Here is a 22934-nt window from a genome sequence, read left to right as displayed (position 1 = left end):
TTGAGCATTATGGATAATTTGAGATTTATTCTAGATACCATATTGATTTTATTGGCGTGGGTTCCGAGTGTTTAATACCCGAAACATTATAGTTTCATTAAGATATGTCATGTCCCCACTCTAGCTAAGTCTAACAGAGACATGTGAGTCAGCTTATTATGGGGTCTTGTAGGTTGATAGGGTTGGATGGAGACCCTGTATGGTTATTCAGTGTTGGGGACTTGGTTTTCTGGTGGGTATTGATCAGTTGGGTGACGTTCTGTCATGTCCCCACTCTAGCTAAGTCTAACAGAGACATGTGAGTCAGCTTATTATGGGGTCTTGTAGGTTGATAGGGTTGGATGGAGACCCAGTATGGTTATTCAGTGTTGGGGACTTGGTTTTCTGGTGGGTATTGATCAGTTGGGTGACGTTCCTTGTTTTTAGGAGGCAGTTCCTACATTTATGGGGTTCATTCCTACTTTTTAGGAGGTATGATCATGCCCAGGGCTGGGTTTCCATGAGATGACCCTTTGGGTTCAGTTTCAGAGGGATAGGGCTTGTTTCCTAAATTTTAGGAGCATCCCTAGATTTTAGGGATGAGACTGCCAGTGGATCCTTGATTTCCGACTTCAGTCACAGACAGGTGATAGGATGATTTTATGGTTTGTGATGTTAGTTGGGCAGTTTGTGGCTATTTGGGTTATATTTTTAATATTTCCTAAGTTAGCGTTTAATATTTAAATAAGGCTAAGTTAATAGCCATTTTGGAGTAATAAGAGAATTTTGGCCTCATTTGGATGCGTATCCCATGTTATGGTAGCTCGTTGGAAAGGTCTTGAAATTCTCTAAATCTTCCTCTTTGGTCTCAGGGCACTTCGGTGAACAGATTTATTACTATGGTGGAAAAGGTCATTTTCTAGTGACATGGTCACTTTAAAATAAGATTTAATTCATTTTTTTTATAGCCAACGCCAATTGGGGGTCACTTTAGGGTTTGAATTGCTTTGCAAGGGGTTATAAAGAGATGGGCGCCATTTCTCATGATTATGCATATTTTTCAAACACTTCTTTTCAGATTTGCTTTGCTTGAGCGATTTGCATTCTGGGACGTAAACCCCAGGGTAATTGTTGGCTGGGACATAACCCTCAGCAGCATTTGGTATTGGTTTGTCGGTAGTTTCAACAGTATTCAGGAGGAAGGTAGACGCCACTTCAGCTTGGGCCTACAGTTGTTTTGTTGGGCATGTTCTTTGGTGTATGGGAGGTGAATTCTAGCAGCCGTACACTGCCATTTCTTGCAGCCGTACTTGCAGCCATACTTTGTCATTTGCAGCACTTGGATATATAGAAAAATCGGTTACTCAGCAGCATATTCTTGCATCTTATCAGCCTGTTTTCATCAGCCAGTTGTGGCGTCATTGTTAGAGGAAATGTACTGGATCTTTTATTTGGCTCTATAATTCAGAGATCTGCCTGGTACGATTTGTATCAACTTTGACTTTACTGCATATTGTTATTTATTTTCAGACTCTTTTCTTGCCATTTCCTACTTCTCATTTCTATGTGGAATAATCATCAAAAACACAAAAACAAACAAACTCTTCTGCATTTCCATCTAGTTCTACAAGAAAACATTAATAAACAGGAAAAAACAAAAAAAATAAAATAAATTTACAGCAAAGATCCATCAGGGATCTTTCAGTGGTATCAGAGCTTACATCCTGCCAGCCTGTAGGGTTTGTGAGAAATTGTCACAACAGATTTTGGCATCTGGGTATTGGATAAAAGTTTTTGATAAATCATTTCAGCATCTGGGTAGTCACTAGTTGGTGGATTGAATACAAATCTATGCATCCTAGTGGAGAAATACATAGAATCTACGAGCACAGGAGAAACCAGTGGCAAGCAGAGGTCGCCAGAGACGCACAGATACCAGCTATGGGTGAGGCACAGGGTGCTGTTGGCGACGGCATGCCTACAGAGGCAGAAGAAAGAGAGATGGTGCGGACCCTATTCACTACTCAGCCCAGGATCGCTCAGGCTCTAGACAGGTTATAGGATACCTTGGAGCGTTTGGAGATGGGTGGACACAGAGGCAGGCAAAGTAGATCAGTTTCAGTGGCTGGTAGCCAGCGTAGCCATCAGTCCCATTCTTCAGTTGGGAGCTCCCTTCATTCCAGTAGGAGGCATCGCCATCGTACACCTACTACGAATAGGCCATTGCTTCCCCAATTCATACCAGGTGAACGGCCAGCGCAGGTGGAACCACCAGAAGTGAGGTTTCAGGAGTCAGTTTTGGCGGCCACAGCTGAGTGGATAGCCCTACCTCCTGAGGTTAGGGACGTCTTCCCTCTTCCCCAGTATTGTGCATAGCGTAGAGATACAACCAAGTTCAGGGGAAATCGTGGTAATAGACTACCACAACAGCAGCAAAATTATGACCTCAATAGAGCTACTGGGAAGATTACATTGGCCCCATATAATGGCTTAGGAGACACTAGTGCATGAGCTTGGGTCCACAAGCTGGACATATACCTTTCATTGAGGCCCATGCCTGAGCGTGAGGCTATTCAGTTTGTTGTGTTGCATTTAGAGGGGATTGCCTATGATTGGTGGCACCATGGATTGGTCACCCAGGATCACGCCTTAGTTCACTCCTATGCTGAATTCACCGAGCGACTCATTGCACAATTTGACCGTAAGGATACAGAACTTTATTACAGGGAGTTGGCTCACCTTAAACAAACTGGTCATGCAGAAGCCTATATTAATGAGTTCCAACATATTGCAGTTATGGTACTGGATATGCCCCAGAAACGTAGTGTGATGTTGTTCATTGAGGGTTTGCAGGATAGACTAAAAGGATTGGTACGTGCTTTCCAACCAGCTACTCTTAAGGAGGCTATTGATGTGACATTGAGATTGGATACTGTTCCCACTTCTTATCAGGCAGATAAGAAACCATTTAGAGATTCACGGCTTGCATAGAAGGCCAATACGATACAGAACAAAGGAGGGACCTCATCTAAAACTCCTTGGATGAATCAGGAGACGAGGAATGAATTGAGGAGGAAAAAGTTGTGTTTTTCCTGCAAAGAACCATGGGAACCAGGACACCGTTGCATGGGTAAAGGAAAGGTTCATTTGATTGAGGTGACTTCTGAGTTAGGGGATGAGGAGGTTCCTGATACTGATATTGTGGATAATATAGAGGATGTTGAGTAGTTTCCAACACAATTGGAGTTAGACACCGCTGAGCCTGTGGCATCAGCTAAAGTAGCTATGGCTACCCTCTCCAGTTATCCTAAGTTTCATGCCTTCCGGTTGAAAGGTACACTTAAGGGTAAGCGGATCACTAGTTTGGTAGACACAGGTGCTACGCATAACTTTATTGATCAAAAATTAGTTGAGAGGCGTGGCTTACAGTACGAGGAGTTTGGTGGTTTTGGAGTGAAGGTGGCTGATGGTGCCATTTTGGGTTGTACCAAGTGGATTCCACAGCTTAGTATTCAGATGGGAGATTATACTTTGACTGATGACTCTATGTGCTTCCCATAGAAGATTATGATGTGGTTTTGGGCATGCAGTGGTTACAAGGTATTGGGCATTACATTATTGATCACCACCGTATGTAGGTAGAGTTTCTTTTTGGCGGGCATAAGGTGATTTTGAGGGCAGCGTCAGATGGTGGACCCAGGGAGGTGACTTCTCGCAGGATGGAGACCATCCTTACGCATAATGATGTGCTTTGGGCTACACACTGTTTGGTTAAATCCATAACACCCATATCTCAGGATGGCCATGTATTTCATGTGGACATTCAGTCAGTGATGGATCGTCACAGTAGAGTGTTTGGTGATATACCTCCTGGAGTGCCGCCAGATAGAGGGTTTGAGCATGGTATAGAGTTAGAGGATGGAGCGAAGCCAGTGATTACTACCCCATACCGTCATCCTAGAGCCTATAAGGATGAAATTGAGAAGACTATTCGTGAGCTATTGGACATGGGTTTCATTCGACCTAGTTCCAGCCCCTTTGCTTCTTCTATAGTACTTGTTAAGAAGAAGGATGGGACTCTACGGATGTGTGTAGACTATAGAGCTTTGAACAAGAAGACAATAAAAAACAGATATCCCATTCCGCGCATTGATGAGTTGTTAGATGAGTTACATGGGGCTGTCTACTTCTCTAAGATTGATCTTCGTTTAGGTTATCATCATATAAGTGTACGAGCAGAGGATGTACACAAGACCGCCTTCCGTTGTCACTATGGGCACTATGAGTTTCTGGTAATGCCTTTTGGCCTTACCAATGCACCAGCTACTTTCCAGTCCTGTATGAATTATATCTTCAACAAGTAGTTGAGGAAATCGGTTCTAGTGTTTTTTGACGACATATTGATTTGCAGCAGTACTTGGGAGGACCATCTCAGATATCTTGAGGAGGTACTTAGCATAATGGAGAGTCAGTCTCTATTTGCTAAGCTTTCCAAATGTGAGTTTGGATTGGGAGAGGTGTTATATTTGGGTCATGTGATCAGTGCTGAGGGGGTGAAGGTGCATGAAGAGAAGATTCAGACGATTCAGAATTGGCTTGTTCCTCGGAACATTACTGAGCTACGAGGGTTCCTTGGATTGTGTGCTTATTATAGAAGATTTGTGAAGGTTTTCTCATAGCTGGTAGCACCTTTGACAGATCTCACAAAGAAAGGATCGTTCAGATGGACAGAACAAGCACAGGGGGTCTTTGATAGACTCAAGGAGGTTATGAGTACTTGCCCCGTTTTGGCACTACTTGATTTCTCGCAGCCATTTGTCCTAGAGTGTGATGCGTCGGGTTTGGGTATAGGAGCGGTGTTGATGCAGAATAGACACCCCGTTGCCTATGAGAGCAGGAAGTTGCAAAACAATGAAAAGTTGTACTCTACCTATGATAGGGAAATGTTGGCTATTATGCATGCGTTAGCCAAGTTCAGACAATATCTTGTTGGTAGTAAATTTGTGGTGAGAACAGACCATAACAGTCTGAAGTATTTCCTAAATCAAACAGAGCTCAACGATCGACAACAAAAATGGGTTAGCAAAATTTAGGCTTATGACTTTGATATCGAATTCATAAAGGGGAAGAATAATACTGTGGCTGATGCACTCTCTAGGAAACCTTCATTGGCTGCCCTATGTTCATTGAGCGAGATTTCAGCAGATTGAAAGGCTCAACTTTTAGTTGAATACTCCAAAGATCAGCATGCTTGTGAGATTATGGAGGGATTGATAGTGGATTACAGATACAGTGTGGTAGATGATATTATCTACTATAAGGACAGGGTTTATCTTGTTCTGGGTTCTCAGTTGAAGGAACAAATTTTGCATGCTCTTCATGATATTCCTACAGCCGGACACCCAGGATATGGTAAGACTTATAGGGCGGTACGTGAGAGATTCTCTTGGAAGGGTCTCAAAGATGATGTTTTACGCCATGTCCGTGAGTGTATGACTTGTCAGCAGAACAAGTCAGAGCATACCTACCCAGCGGGATTATTGCAGCCCTTGCCTATACCGGAACAGAAGTGGACAGGGATCTCCATGGATTTCATTACAGGTCTTCCTTGGGTTCAGAGGAAAGATTGCATCTATGTTGTTGTGGATAGGCTAACGAAGTATGCCCACTTCTTTCCCATTGCATTAGATTTTACAGCATCGCAAGTGGCTGAGTTGTTCTTCAGGGAGGTGTTTAGACTTCATGGTCTTCCCAAGACCATTGTGAGTGATAGGGACAGCAGATTCATGAGTTCCTTCTGGCAGGAACTTTTTACACTAGCTGGTACATTGTTAACACCTAGTACTAGTTACCACCCTCAAACGGATGGGCAGACAGAAATAGTTAACAAATCGGTTGAATGATATTTGCATAACTATGTGTCAGGGCAGCAAAAAGCATGGGTGCGTTGGCTGCATTTGGGCGAGTATTGTTATAATACTACGCATCATATGTCCATTGGCATGACGCCTTTCAGAGCTCTCTATGGATATGAGGCATTATCTTTCACTGATTTGGCATTTGGTGACAGTAGAGTTCCCTTGGCTCAGGATTGGTTACAAGAGAACCAGGATGTCATGAGATCTCCTAGGGAGAATTTGCAGCAGGCCCAAAATCAGCAAAAGATCTACGCTGACAGGCACAGGATTGAGAGGGCATTTGAGGTGGATGATATGGTCTTTCTGCATTTACAACCATATCGGCAGAGCACCCTAAAAAGGGGGGGAGCTGAGAAGCTCAAACCACGTTTTTATGGTCCATACAGGATACTTAGGCAAGTGGGAGAGGTTGCATATGAGGTTGAGTTACCACATGGCAGAAAAGTTCATAATGTATTTCATGTATCTTGCCTGAAAAAGGCCCTTGGACAACATATTATAGTTTCACCCGAATTACCTCCTATGGATGAGGAAGGTAAATTGATTTTGGTCCCTGATGAGATTCTTGAGGTGAGGGAACGGCGGCTGAGAAGCCGGGTGATTCGAGAGTATTTGGTTCGATGGAGAGATCTTCCCATAGAGGATGCCACCTGGGAGGGTGAGAACATTTTACAGCATCCTGCATTACAGTTGCTTGTGGGCAAGCATCTCCGAGAGAGGAGGACTGTCATGTCCCCACTCTAGCTCAGTCTAACAGAGACATGTGAGTCAGCTTATTATGGGGTCTTGTAGGCTGACAGGGTTGGATAGAGACCCAGTATGGTTATTCAGTGTTGGGGACTTGGTTTTCTGGTGGGTATTGATCAGTTGGGTGATGTTCCTTGTTTTTAGGAGGCAGTTCCTACATTTATGGGGTTCATTCCTACTTTTTAGGAGGTATGATCATGCCCAGGGCTGGGTTTCCATGAGATGACCCTTTGGGTTCAGTTTCAGAGGGATAGGGCTTGTTTCCTAAATTTTAGGAGCATCCCTAGATTTTAGGGATGAGACTGCCAGTGGATCCTTGATTTCTGACTTTAGTCACAGAGAGGTGACAGGATGATTTTATGGTTTGTGATGTCAGTTGGGCAGTTTGTGGCTATTTGGGTTATATTTTTAATATTTCCTAAGTTAGCGTTTAATATTTAAATAAGGCTAAGTTAATAGCCATTTTGGAGTAATAAGGGAATTTTGGCCTCATCTGGATGCGTATCCCATGTTATGATAGCTCGTTGGAAAGGTCTTGAAATTCTCTAAATCTTCCTCTTTGGTCTCAGGGCAATTCGGTGAACGGATTTATTACTATGGTGGAAAAGGTCATTTTCTAGTGACATGGTCACTTTAAAATAAGATTTAATTCATTTTTTTTATGGCCAACGCCAATTGGGGGTCACTTTAGGGTTCGAATTGCTTTGCAAGGGGTTATAAGGAGATGGGCGCCATTTCTCATGATTATGCATATTTTTCAAACACTTCTTTTCAGATTTGCTCTGCTTGAGCGATTTGCATTTTGGGACGCAAACCCCAGGGTAATTGCTGGCTGGGACGTAACCCTCAGTAGCATTGGGTATTGGTTTGTCAGTAGTTTCAACAGTGTTCAGGAGGAAGGTAGACGCCACTTCAGCTTGGGCCTACAGTTGTTTTGTTGGGCATGTTCTTTGGCGTATGGGAGGTGAATTCTAGCAGCCGTACACTGCCATTTCTTGCAGCCGTACTCTGTCATTTGCAGCACTTGGATACATAGAAAAATCGGTTACTCAGCAGCAGATTCTTGCATCTTATCAGCCCGTTTTCATCAGCCAGTTGTGGCATCATTGTTAGAGGAAATGTACTGGATCTTTTATTTGGCTCTATAATTCAGAGATTTGCCTGGTACGATTTGTATCAACTTTGACTTTACTGCATATTGTTATTTATTTTCAGACTCTTTTCTTGCCATTTGCTACTTCTCATTTCTATGTGGAATAATCATCAAAAACACAAAAAACAAACAAACTCTTCTGCATTTCCGTCTAGTTCTACAAGGAAACATTAATAAACAGGAAAAAACAAAAAAATAAAATAAATCTACAGCAGATTTGCAGCAGAGATCCATCAGGGATCTTTCAAGATAATTGATTGGTCTTTTTCATGTGGGATGCTAATAAATGGAGAAATATCATTGGGCCACTTAAGCCTCAGCGGCAGAAATAAAGGGTATCAAATTTTAAGCACATACATTATCTCAAGTTAAATTTTTTTTTAAATATTGAATCAAGGCAAAGTTACAAAGAATAACAGCAACACTAGGTAGCTGGAAGAGACATACATCGTTTAATACAAATCAATGATGACAATACAATACAAATGGAGCATGACAAACCATTTGTAAAATATGCCAATAGTTGGCATTACAGTGAAGGAATATGATTGAACACTTTGCAAAGGTCCACATGACAAGACTGTCATTCACACAAACATTCTGGATTCACAACAACTCCTTCCATCATTTTTCAAATGTCCATTCATCAGAGGTAACCAAATCTCTTTGATCTAGTGCCACTAACCAAATCTCCTTGGTTAGTCTGAGAAAGGACACAGAGGAGATTGTCAATGCATCAATAGTATTTGGGGAGCTGCTTCTCTGTAATGGGCCTCCTCAAATCTGCTCTCAAAAAATGCTGATGAAAGCTCAAGGAATTTCATCAAACAATTAACATGCAAGGGACATATGACTGATATAGTTTTTCCAGTTGGCTTTAAATGACTCTTTTTTTTAATTTGCATCAGTGAGAATCTTGTGCTAGAAGACTCCAAATGGATTACACACTAGCCTAACATGAGTGTGCTACTAATTTTGACAATATTCAGTGCATATATATGATCTAAGCATGAGAAATGAACACCTACAGCCAATTGACATTTTTACAAACAGTTGGTATGCAACTAACTAGCTGATAAATAATGATATTGAATTGCTTAAATGACACCAGCAACTATTATCTTCTTGATTTGCAATGAAATTTCTAATACAATGCTGATGAAGTATGGCCAAGACTTTTGGCATTTACATGGATTACAAAATGATAATGTTGGTATAATGCACACTTACAGTTGAAACTTATAACACCTAAAAAAGCAATACTATAAAGGAACCTGCTTGTAGATGGCTGTAATAAATTTCCTTCAATGCTGCCCCTTCTGCTTTGCTTTTTCGGATCTGCTTTTTGAACGGCTTTTTCGGACTACTTTTTCGGTTCCGCTTTTTCGGGCTGCTTTTTCGTATCTGTTTTTTCGGACTGCTACCTTGTTGAATCTCAAGACTATATCTTTCAATGGCGTCAAGATTTCCAGCTTGAAGGGATTTCGTCCTTCAAACTATTGAGACATAATCACCAGAAATTTTTTCAATTTCTTTGATATTTCCAACCATGAATAAATGAGAGCTATCCTCTTCCTTTTAATCCCTTCCTCACTTGCTCCACACTTCCGTCTTGCCAATGTGGGATAATACATGAGTTTTAATATTACTTCTTTTTTTCCTTTTATAAAGTCCATGTATGTACTCAAAAGGGGGACTCTTGATTTTTTATAAAGTGACTTTATGAAACATTATAATATTTAATTTAAATAGTCACTTTACCGTTGTAACTTCGAACATTAAAATAATATACCAAATAAACTCGAAATCCCACATATAATAGCTCATCAAAAAGAGCCCAACAAAACGCATCTCATCCTGTCACTGAAAATTGAAGGCACTGCATCCCCCCATTGGCTTACTAAAAAGAGTAAGTCTTTCCGAAAACCCAACAAACGAACTCCGTTTGGCCTGTAATTAAATTTGACTAGGCCAAATAACCTCAGGATCCCTTTTGAAGTCCTGGTTAGCTCTCGGGACCATACAAGAATGGGCTAACGACAACATACCTCCAAACTGGCTAAGTGGGGGTCATTACATTCTCTTCATTGATTATTGTGTGTTCAACACCATTGGTTGCACATATTGGAGTGGGGGGAAACATAGTAATGTCCTATCATCTTATTATAGCAAACTGTCTATGTTGTTGTGTGGGTTACTTTTAGTGTGAATATATCATTTTTGCAGGTGAGTTGTTCTGGAAGTTGTTGGTTTGCAGGCTTCTCTTGATGACAGGAAGGAATATCCAGCAGCGACTACGTGCTTGGCAGAAAAAGTAGCATGGTGCTGAGCCTCAAACCAATGCTCGAAATTATTGTTGAAGATTCATTCAGAGCACTGAACTAATTCCAGATTCTATTCACACAAAGCATCTGTTCATACAGAATTAAAACTGCCTATTGAGGAGCTGTTAGCATAGGAACCCTGTTGTCTGATATTGAAGGCTGAGAATGTGATTAACGTTTGGAGTTATATAAGCTCCTAAATCTGCTAAGAGGATTTGTTTTAGCATTTCAAGCATCGAGGCATAGTATCACCTAACAGAGAAGACAACAATCCTTCCTAACAATAGTGTTTGGGAAATGAACTCAGAGAAAGTGGCTATCGCAGATACTAGAAACAACAATCTGATTCAGCTGGGACTGCATATTATGTGAGTACATGCGTAACACTTGTATTCATTAGCTCTACTTCAATGTTGAGACAGAAGACCACCAGCTACCTACAAAAAATTAGTGAATTACTTGTAATTTGCAGAATGCATGCAAATTGATTGACATAATATCCTTGCTTATTCCTTGAAAAAACTTTTATTATTTTGGTAGCCAAATGTTTGACAAAATGACAGTGTTTTGATTATGTGTTGGTGATGCAATTTTGGTAAAACCCTAGCGATTTGCATCACTTTGTAAAACCTTACTTTTTAGTAGTTCTGAAACAGGGTTTGGTATAAGTGGTTGGGAGTTGAGTTGTAGTATGGTATTTTATTTGTGAGATTGTAGCAGGTTTTGCACTAGATAATCATAGATTGGGTTCTTGTGGTTAGGTGGATGTAACCCATATTGGTTGAACCATGTTGAATTCCCTGTTTTCTTGTCTACATTTTCCAGTGTGTATTTATCCTTGGTTTAATTGATCTAATCTGCATTTAACTGTTAGATATCTGTTTTCTAACCATAACACAACATAGTTTACCCATTTCTATTAATTATTTTTTCTCCATAAATTTTTATTATATTTCCTTCCATTTGACTTTATATTTTTTTCTAGACCCATGAGATAGCTTTTGGAAATAATCTTGAAGTTGTTAATATACAAAGTCTAAAGACAATGCAAACATGATTTTTTAAACCTGGTAATGGCAATCACTTGTGCCATATAAAGAGTGACCAAGAAAATCTGCTTTTTTGGGTTTTGCTGACTTTGTTGTAAACTGGTCTACTCCTTTTTACTAAAATGGTGTCAATTGCAAGGCCTTTGTTCATGATAGTTATATTCCATGGTAGAATTTCAAATTTAATCATCTGAAGTTCTTATGCCATTTATATTTATACAGTATTATATTTGTACAGGGCATAAAATGTTTGGTGGATAATTTCCAATTCTTCATCTCTACGCTAGATTTGAATTACTCTCAGGAGGATATAAGAGGCCGAGGTGCTGGATTGCATCGAATTGCTCTAGCTGAACTTCTTAATGTTGTTATTTCGCATTGTGGGGCTCTAGTGGAAGATGATATTCTTTCTAGTGGCATTTTGACAAAAATGTTGAAGCTTTTCTGTGATTTTCCACAGAACAGCATATTGCATTGTGCTGTTTTCCGCTGTTTGCAGGTACCATGAATTTATATCTAGGTTAAACGTTTTTCCATGTATCAATTTGCTTTAATCAGAATTTCTAAATATGATGTGTTATCTGGGAATTATATGTTTTTTGTGCAGTTACTGGATTACTTTCGCAAATGTGGCTTCTGAGATCACCATTAATTACTATTTAATTTTTATTTTTAAAAAAAAATCAGGGAATTGATATTTTTTATTTGTGGATTTTAAAAAAAAATCAATGCTGATGGTCTTTATTGCTGTTTAAATGCATTCATTATTGATTTATATCTGTGCAGGTGATTGTGTTCTTACATATTTTTTAGTGACATATTTTGTAAAATGGAAACAAATACAAAAAATGACCTCTAGTGGCCTTCCTTCTAAATTTGATGGGTGAATATACATAATTAATGGCCTAGCTGTCTTTATTTAAGGAGATTATATGGCTGCCAACGTAAATTGTGCCATCTCAAATGATAGTATGTGTTAGTTTATTACTCTATATAGAAACACTTATATTATGTGCCTGTAAGGATCAACCTCAAATTTATGTTTCATTTTTGGCCAATTAAAATCACAATATAACTGTAAAGTTTATTACCAGATTTAAACTGATTGCAGATTTTTGTTGTAGGTACAAACAATAACACCAATGCTTTGAATCGCTTCCAGAATCTACAAACGTTAGTGCAGTAATAGCAGAAATGAAGTATTATCAAACTTAGAATTATCTTTGATCCTTTTGGAGTGCTTGCATTAATACATTTTGATGCCAACATTACATCGGGCAGATTGGATAAATATCAACGAAAGGGGTGTGGGGATGAATGGCCACATCTCCAATTGGAGGCATGGACATTCATTCTGACACCCTTCATTGTTAACTAATACTCATGATTAGTTACTGACATAAACACAGTGATTAAATGTATAACCAATCATTACATCTGCGGCCCAATATAATGGATAGATTGATCATGATCTAAACATCAAAGGAACCAAAAATAATCTCCATCATGCCTTGATGATCTTGGAACACAGACACAGACACAGACACACATATATATCTCATCGGTTTCACACTACGGAAGATTCAATAGCATGTATGTATGCATATATGTATAACACTGTGTGCATCACGCTGTTGTACATATATACATACGTATGTGCTTACCACAGTAATGCCAGACCGAAGCCACATGCATTAACACTTCCTCTTAGCTAGGGAAGACAAAGTGCATATATATAAGCTCTTTATATGAAAAGTAATATCCTCAAGATATATATAAGAAATTCAAGTCTCATGATATTCTTTCTAGTTATGGTGTGTATACAAATATCAAGTCACATGTTATTCACCATAAAAGATCGTGGTAAATCCATAGATATTAAGTCACATAATATCCACCATAAATTTGAACATATTGATCTTCAACAGATATCAAGTCACATGATATCCATCAACATGCTCATTCAACTATCATGATTTTTTCCTTGAATATCAAGTCAAATGATATTCATCATGATAGTAATCTAATAATTATAAAGTCGTCACCTTATATTATTAGAATCAATATTTCGTTATAAAAGATTATCATCTTAAATAATGAACATAGGGTATGCCCATGAGTCATAGAGACACATATGATAAAAGAGTTTACACTTTAAACATCTTTATTTAAATAATACAAATTTACAAAGTTGAGACTCAATCTCATAAACTTACATTTCAATCAAGCCAAGTTTCTTTCTGAAATGATCGACCTTCACTTTAGGGAGAGCCTTGGTGAGAATGTTTGCTGTTTGATCGCCTGTATAAATATATTCTAATTGATTAGCTCTTCTTTCCACCATCTCTCTTACGTAGTGGTAAGGAATTTCTATATGCTTAGATCTATCATGAAATACCGGATTTACAGATAACTTGATGCAACTTTGGTTATCACAGTGAATATTGGTAGGTTTCATGGTTTTACCAAACAAGTTAGAAAGCAACTTCCAAAGCCACATTGCTTCTCTAGCTCCCATATTTGCTGCAATATACTTTGCCTCAGTAGAGCTTTGAGCAACAAAAGCTTGCTTTCTGTAGATCCAAGAAATCATGGCTGATCCTAAACAGAAACAACATCCTGATGTGCTTTTCCAGTCTTTTACACTTCTGGCCCAATTGGAATCAGTATATCCATGTAACTCCATGTTGGTATTCTCATATTTAAGTTCATACCCAATAGTACCTTGGATATACCTCAATATATGCTTCAAAGCAACAAGATGAATCTCATGAGGTTCACACATGAACTAACTTAATGCAATTAGTGCATAGCAAATATCAGGTTGAGTATTTACAAGATACATCAAGGGCCCAATTATCTATCTGTATAAGGCGGGGTCAACTAGTCTGGATTCAACACTTGCTTCCTTTAGCTTGTGAAGGTTAGTTTCCATAGGTGTAGACATAGGTTGACAGTCCCACATTCCAAACCTTTTCAAAATATCAATGGTATACTTCTTTTTATGTAGAAAGATATTACTAGACTTCTGACATACTTCCAAACCAAGAAAGTAATGAAGAATTCCTAAATTCTTCATTTCAAATTCAGAAGCCAAATCTTTCTTACACTGATTAATGAGATGTTCTTTCCCTGTAATCAGAAGATCATTAACATAAAGGATTAGAATTAGCATATCACCTTTAGTTACCTTGAAGTAGAGATTTGGATTAGCCACGTTCTTGGTGAATCCAAAACTTAAAAGGTACTTGTCAATCCATTCATACCAGGCCTGGGGAGCTTGTTTGTGTCCATATAGAGCCATGTTCAATCTACAAACATGAGAGGCAACATCATGAGTTACAAACCCTTCTAGTTGTTCTAGGTATATTTCTTCCTCTATTTTTCCATTAAGAAAAGTAGTTTTTATATCCATTTGATGGATTTTCCAACCTTTGGTTGTTGCGATGGCTATTACAACTCTAATAGAAGTGTACCTGGCAACTGGTGCAAAGGTTTCTTCAAAGTCAATTCCTTCCTTTTGAGAAAAACCTCTAGCCACAAAACGAGCTTTATGTTTTTCAATGTTGTCATTTGCATCATACTTAACTTTGAAGAGCCATTTTGAAGACATAACAAATTTTTCCTTAGGTCTCGGAACTATGTCCCAAACATCGTTTTTTAGTATAGACTGTTATTCTTCCACTATGGTGTCTTTCCAAGCTTGATGTTTAAGTGCTTTAGAAGTGCTAGAAGGTTGAGGATTCAAGCTCTTAGAAAGAAGGCACTATATGTCAATTTTCTATGCCTCTTGCTTTCTTGGAAGGTTCCTAAAGAGGCTGCGAATCCATCTCCTTCTTGTATTATTTTTCTTGCCAAAAGTGGCCTTTTAGAGTGATCAAGACTCTCTTCTTGAGTCTTAGGAAGGATTTCAGTTTCAATTGAAGTTTCTTTAGGGAGCTTCCTCTGAATCTCAAGAGTAGGAGTCTCTTCTAGAGATACATCAAATGTATCTTGTTCATCAGAGGTTTTGGCTCTTCTGAAAGCAATGTCCTCAAAGATGACATCTCTACATAGTTCTATTTGTTTCTGTCCAGGTATGTAGACTCTATATCCTTTTACTGTTTCACTAAAACCAATGAGAATACCCTTTCTTCTAGAAGGTTCTAACTTAGTCCTCTTCTCCTTAGGTACATATGAACATACACAAGACATCCAAGTTTCCTTAGGTGACTGATGTCAGGTTTCTTTCCAGAAAATGCTTCTTCAGGAGTCTTATTGTCCAAATGTGAGTGAGGACACCTATTTTGAATATAGATTGTTGTGTTAGATGCTTCAGCCTAGAAGGACATACTGAAATTTTGATGAAAAATCATAGCCTGAGTAGCTTCTACAATAGTTCTGTTCTTCCTTTCAGCAACCCCATTTTGTTGAGGATTGTAAGTGACTGTGAAGTTCCTCTTAATCTCAATGAGTTTGCAAAACTCTTTAAATATTTTAAAAGTATACTCCTTCCCATTATCTGTTCTTAGAACTTTAATGTTCTTATCGGAGGAGTTCTTAGTGATAGTTTTGAATTCTTTAAACTTAGAGAGAATCTCTTCAGATTCTTTGCATTTAAGGAAGTATATCCATGTCTTCCTTGAAAAATCATTAACAAATATCAAATAGTACAAGAATCCTCCTATAGAAGGTATAGACATGGGCCCACTTAGATTAGAATGTGCTAGTTCCAACACTTCTTTAGTTTTTCTCAAACTATGAGGAAATGGCTTTTTAGTGTTTTTCCCTAAGGCACAACCTTTACATGATTCATTGTGAATTTGGTTTAACTTGGGCATTTCGGTTACTACCTTCTTCGTTGATGTTAGGGCAGGGAAGTTGATATGACCTAGTCTTCTATGCCATATTTCATTTGAATCTGAGGTCTCATGTACAAGTGCAAGGTTTCTCTTAGCACATAGCTCATATAAAAGTCCTTGTCTTACTCCTATTATTACAGCCCTTTTAATGGTTGAATTTTTAGGCCATGCTAGTACTTTCCCTTCCATGAATGAAATTATAAAACCATAATTTTCAAGGGTGGATATAGATATTAAATTCCTCTTAATACCTGGTACATAAAGAACTCCAAAAAGTTGAATAGAATTTCCAAATTTCAATTTTATGGTGCAAGTTCCAATTCCTTTTACGAAGTGTGCAGACTCATCACCAATTGTAACTTCTTCATTTGTTTCTATTTGCATGCTTTCTAGGTTATCCTAATATCCAGTGATGTGTCTGGAAGACCCGCTGTCAACTATCCATGTATTCCTTTTGGTTGATATTTGGCTGGATAATGTTGAATAGAAGACATATTTCTCATATTCATTGCCTTCATATGACTTCTTAGATTTTGCAAAAGATGCTTGAGGTTTAGATCTATCGGGACAATTTATTGCATAATGTCCATATAGATCATATCTGAAGCATTGGATTTTGGACAAGTCTTTCTTCTGTTTGGATTGTCCTTTTCCATGAAAATTTATTTTCTTTTTGTTACTTTTATTCTTTCCCTTCTTATGAGCATTTGTATTAAGAACTTGAACATCTTTATCTAGGGTATTGTGTTTTCCCTTAATCATTAATCTCGATTCTTCTTGAAGACATTTGATCTTAAATGATCTAGTTTAGGGATTTTAGACCTAGCACTTATACCTTGTACAAAGGATTCCCAAGAGTTCGGAAATCCTCCTAATGCTACTAAGGATAATTCTTGATTTTCAATCTCATAAAAAGTGCAGATAATTGATCTCTCAAATTTTTGATTCTTATAAAGAAAGCATTCATGGTTTCTCCTTTATTCATGCTTACACTATTCATCTGCCTTTTAAGAGCAAGTTTTCTGCCCGTTTTATTGATTATAAATGTATTTTCAAGAGCTTGAAACATACGATATGCTATGATATGTTTTGCCACAATAGGTACTATGTGGTCTCGAACATCTACAATTATCTTCATAGCCTTTTCATTTTTCTCGATCCATTCTGATTTCTCAGGATCATCTTTAGGTTCCTCTGTGTCCTCTCTTACAAATGATTCCAATTTGTTTTCTTTTAACAACATTATTAATAGAAGTTTCAAGGATTCAAATTTATCAGCACTCCTGAGGTGGTGTTCGAATCTCATTGTGTTTGTCATCTTTGTAGAGAGAGGGGGGACTGCTATTTGAAGTAAAATCTGATCTTTATAAACTTAGTGTGATCTTTCCTTAGCCAAGCTCTGATACACCATGTAAAGTCCATGTAAAGTTTATTACCAGATTTAAACTGATTGCAGATTTTTGTTGTAGGGAGAAACAATAGCACCAATGTTTTGAATCGCTTCCAGAATCTGCAAACGTTAGCATAGTTATAACAGAAATGAAGTATTATCAAACTCAGAATTATCTTCGATCCTTTTGGAGTGCTTGCATCTATAGATTTTGATGCTAGGATTTCATCAGGCAGATTGGATAAATATTAGTGGAAGGGGTTTGGGGATGAATGGCCATGTCTCCAATTGGAGACATGGACATTCATTCTCACACCTGTTCATTGTTAACTAATATTCATGATTAGTTACGATCATAAACACAGTGATTAAATGTATAACCAATCATTACATTTCTGGCCCAATATAAAGGATAGATCGATCATGATCTAAACATCAAAGGAACCAAAAATAATCTCGATCATGCCTTAATGATCTCGGAATATATATATATCTCATCGGTTTTAGACTGTGGAACATACAACAGCATGTACATATGCATATATGTATAATAGTGTGTGCATTACGCTGTTGTACATATATACATACGTATGTGCTTACCACAGTAATGTCAGACCGAAGCTACATTCATTAACAATAATCTTTTAAATACTGAAACACACTGTTGTTATAGTTCCGAAACTGATTTTTAATGTTAATTCTACTTTAGTACTGAAGTAATCATTACCTTCAAAGATGACATATGAAAACCCAATAAGAATTGCGTTCAAGCAAGTTTAGAGTTGGCAGTTACAGGTCTGAATGTGAATGAAAATCATGCTTCTTCAGGAAGATGGGCCATGAAAAATGTTCCACGAGTGTTCCAATATTGAATGTCATTTCCACTAAAACTTGATTCAGATACCGTCAAGCTCATTTAAATGGAAGCAAACTAGTCTGTGCCACCTAATTTTGTCATACCCTGCTAACCATGTGTATTGAACCAATAGATTTCTCCCAAAATTTGACTTTCCCAATCTAAACAGTCTGATATTGTGGTTTATGAATAGTCTCATTTTGGGAGATATTTAAAATAATGTAATGATGTGGGATAATATTGTTTTCTAAACAACCACATTCTTTAACAGAAATGCAGGAACAGGTATAATTTGCAATATCATCATATTTGGCCATAACATAAACTCAGAGTTTATGAAGCAAGAATATATTTCCTGACCTTCAGACATATAATAATACATTGACATGAGCCTGAAATACAATTGCCCGAACTGTTGCTCAACCATTTAGCAGAATTATTGAATAGTCAACATATGAAAACTGTGATGAATTTAATACAAGCCTTCAAGTCTTGGTTGCTGTGTCAATTGTAACCAACCATCAGAATCTTCACTCCCTTATTTAATGCTCAGGACTTCCATCCATGCTGGAGTTAACAGGGATGATGACAACTATCAAAGCAACCTGTGAATGTTATTATCAGTGCCCAGGAATGATTGGAAATGTCTCTAATTAATACTGAATTCATTAAATGTGCTGTAAAATCAGGTTCATGTCCCGGTATAGGCCCTTATGTCTTTGCGCATGCACAAATGGCTCCAGCAAGAACTTTGAATAACACAGCCTCCCAGCTATTCAACCTTGTCAAAGGGAGTTCTACCATGGTGATATACATGCAGAAAATAAGGTAGTTGAGCTGCACCATTTCCACTTAAAACTTGGTGTCTCTTCTTTCACTGGCCCTTGACCTGTCTCCTTCCACTTATTTAATCATTCCAGGTGCTGACGTCCTAAAGTAAAAGTAGTGTTTGCTCAAGGGAAAGAGACTTCCATGAATTCCCTTCACCTACAGTTTATAGCACCTTCAAAGTGCCCAGTCTGAACAACCCAAAGTCCCCCGACTCAATAAATCAATTGGCTTTTAGAAGAAATTGCAAACTAAAGAGGTGGTTCTTCTTTAAGTTCCACAATCCACTTTTCTCCCACTTGCTTTAGTATGAATGTGCTCTTAGATGCACTGAATGTTCACATATCATATTCTCACCAAGTTCAGAAATATGAAAATGACCCCTTCCAAATATTATAATACCCACTCCTAAGAAAATTGAGTATTTGAGTCAGAGAATTATTAAATGATTAATTATCCATTTCTCATATCGTGATTTGACCAGTAATTATTATGTTTAATTGGATGAAGCAATTCTAAATAACAGATAACAAAAATAAATTACAATACTGCTGACAAAGGCAGCAGCAACCATGGAAGCCTGCTGAAAATTAAACAGAAGTAGCAACAACAAAATAGGAGAATAAACAGGGCAAAATGGAGATGACAACAGCAGACAGAAGGCTGATATAGACAGCTTCCAGAAAGATAAACCTATTTTATCAGCAGGCTGAGAATACAGAGAAACGCGTCTCTGCCATCCCAGAATAAAATCACACATACAAATACGTGCAAGAACATGTTCGCATTACATCATTTTACCAATTTTAATGCAAGGCACCCAAACATTAGCTGCTCAAATAATATAATATCCCGACCATTGCTTTCAAACCAAAGGAAAACAAGACGTTCTCAAGGCTATACCAGTATTCTTAAAGCCATACCAAGCAGCATCACTTCCTTTATTAAATCCACTTACAACATTTTACTAGCAATTAGAGGCAAAATGGTGTCCATATCATTCTCATTAAAATGTACCTGTCAACCATGAAAGTTTGTCTTATAATATACTGCAAAAACTTTGATAAACTTATTTGTGAGATTTGTTGGATTAAGATCCAGCATACAGGATGTTGCAAAATGGTTAAGACTGGATGAATCTACCTCATAAATGAATTGGGTTTTTGTCTGATTCATGGTGAATTCCCAAGGGTGTTGTTCCTCAACTCGATTGAATTGAAAGCCAAAGGCTGTGGGGGCCTATAAGAGAAATAGTGAACCAAGCATACAAAATGAGTCGCTCAATCCTCTTTTTATAGTCTTTGCTGGCATGTTTTGGAAATAATATAGTTTTAATCCATTTCAATAAATAAATTGACCTTTAATTTTGAGATGGTGCAAGAATTTGATGATCTTGTTGCTCAGGATCGAGCTCCTTGTTGAGCTCTCCTTGTTATATTCCTTTCTGTCTTAATAAATTTTTACCCCTCTTTTTGCAAAAAAAATAAATTGACCTTTAATAAATTTTCATAATATAAAGTCATTTAAATAATTGTAGTTTAATCAGTTTATTGACCCTTTGAAATAATAACACCTAATTTTAATCTTTTAATTATTTTTAAGGGTCAAATAAAAGGGCACATTATACCATGCTGTCAAAATAGGGGTGATCAGCTCCTAAAAATTTATAACGACTTGGTAGCACACTCGCTCCCTTAGAAATCAATCTCATTTGCTCCCTAGAAATTAGCTTCCCTCCATTGACCAAGTTTGAATAATGAAACCTAGGCATTTGGGCCTAGAGAGTAATACTAAGCTGATGCGAAGCAGTAGAGCAGGGTTGGTCAGCTCCTAAAATTTATGATGACTCTATAGCAGTCTTGTCCCCTTAGAACTTGATCGCATTTGCTGTAATGGGCACCCTAGAAATGCCCAAAAACTAAAAAACTGCTGATAGGAATTTTGTCAAACAGTTTGCATCCAACTCTTTATTCCTTCGTTTACTAATTTAACCCCTTATGGCTTCAGAAATGAGACAGTTATATTGTTTGTTTGCATGGAATTGAAAATCACTCAACATGAACAAAAGAAAGTACAATGATATGCAGATTGGAAATTGTCTTACAGTTGGTAAGATGTCATTTTCAGAATTAAATAAAATCAAATACGTGGCAGATTATCAACTCATTAATTGCTCCACTATTATTGACATAATGCTCCAGTGAATTTTATTTAAACCTGCTGCTACAGTGACATGAATAGTTCTGTGTGAACAGTGTTGGTACAGTATTTTGTCTTCCAAACAATCCAATATCTTTATAAAATCATTCCCTCAAAGTAGCATAAGCGTCGAACGAGTAAAGAAGAAGATATGAGCAAAACATCAAATCTGCCTGTAGCTAGAAACACACCCAATCTGCTTGATAATGAAGCTGATAACAATGGATTCCAAAGGCCAAACCCCAAGGGAATGACGTCTAGAATGTCATAAGAGAGGATAGATGTCCTCTAGTGCCAAGAATGGATCTGCAAGTCACATATCAATTTTCTTCTCGTATTCAACCTGCCGAATGAAGCCACTAACGCTCTCTTTTATTCTTTCTCCAAGGGTAACACTAAATTAAAGTAACACTTCAATATTTTACAACTAAATTAAATGTTACTTTAATAATACTTCATGCATAAAAATATATTAGCTATCGGATTCCGAACAACACGAGTGATAGCTCATCGGAAAGCTCTCGCTAAGGAGTATCAAATCCAATCACCAAAACTAGTCTCCCCTATGTCCTACTAACTTACTAAAAATAGTAAGTATGCCTGAGACTGAGTAAATCAACTCCATTCTGGCCCAAACTGGAGATGACTAGGTCAAAACACTCTAAGATCCCTTTAAACCCTTCATTAGCCCTCGAGACCATGTAGAACTAGGCTAACGCACACACACTTGGTTGACTGCTAAAGTGGGGGACATCACATTTGCTCACTAAAAGTTAGCTTCCCTCTAGTGACCAAGATTGAGCACCAAAACCTAGGTGCTTGGGCATAGAGAGTAATGCTAAGTTGATGGGAAGCACTGGAAGGGTACTGCTGCCTTATGAAAATTATGTCTGCTGCAAACCTTGTAATTGGTAAAATTTGGAACCAAAACTACCAGAAGCAACAGATGAAAATACAAAACTCAAAAAATTGATAGCGCAAAGAAATTATCCTAGGGAAAACCCTCCTCACCAAGGGAAACAATCCAACCGACACAAGATCCTTAATTTAGGTCCTCTAACAATTACAAAGGAGTTTCTTGCTCCTTGAACTGACTTCAACAAAACAATACTCAGCTATGTATGACACTCAAAAAGAATATATATACTTTGCTCATGCATTGAGAATTTTAACCAGTGGTGATTGAATATAAATTTCTGAGCTTAAATGAGTTAGAACAATATCACTTAATTTCAAAGAATCCTTCAGAACTATGACATGGCAACTATATAACAAAAGGGCAATAGTAATAGTCACAATCTCACCATCCAAATTGTGCTTTGATCATACAAAAACAATTTATAGATAATGTTGCAAAACTCATACAATTCTCTCTGTTTTCTTCTAGTAGTGATGCCTTTCAAAGACGATTCACATATATCAAAAGGATCTTTGAACCATGAATGATTATGAACCGACCATTCTAGTTGAACTGATGCCATTAATACACACAACATCCATTACAAGTAATATAACACAACAGCAATAAAATAGATTAGTGAGTTATAACAGTCATTGATAGTCACGAAGGAAAACTATCACCACATCATAGACAAGACAAAATTAATTCTCTCGATGCCAACACATCATGAGAAATGACATATAAAACTA

At 37.7% G+C, this 22934-nt stretch overlaps 1 protein-coding gene across 5 annotated transcripts in view; it reads left to right on the top strand.

The window, feature by feature from the left end:
- The window catches only part of LOC149556614 (uncharacterized), a 335069-nt gene that overhangs the window by 240746 nt on the left and 71389 nt on the right, over positions 1-22934 (top strand). For all 5 annotated transcript variants that reach the window (XM_089831014.1, XM_089831013.1, XM_089831015.1 and 2 more), the window contains one exon: positions 11409-11669. In XM_089831014.1, coding sequence (XP_089687140.1) covers positions 11409-11669 — 261 coding nt within the window. The remainder of the gene's footprint in view (positions 1-11408; positions 11670-22934) is intronic.

The sequence above is a fragment of the Cupressus sempervirens genome, chromosome 5 (genome assembly GCF_028749045.1).
Source record: "Cupressus sempervirens isolate cs-2001-9-10 chromosome 5, ASM2874904v1, whole genome shotgun sequence".
In the NCBI taxonomy this organism is placed as follows: Eukaryota; Viridiplantae; Streptophyta; class Pinopsida; order Cupressales; family Cupressaceae; genus Cupressus; species Cupressus sempervirens.
The sequence above is the reverse complement of the archived record's forward strand: the minus strand, read 5'-3'. Positions and strand labels throughout refer to the sequence as shown.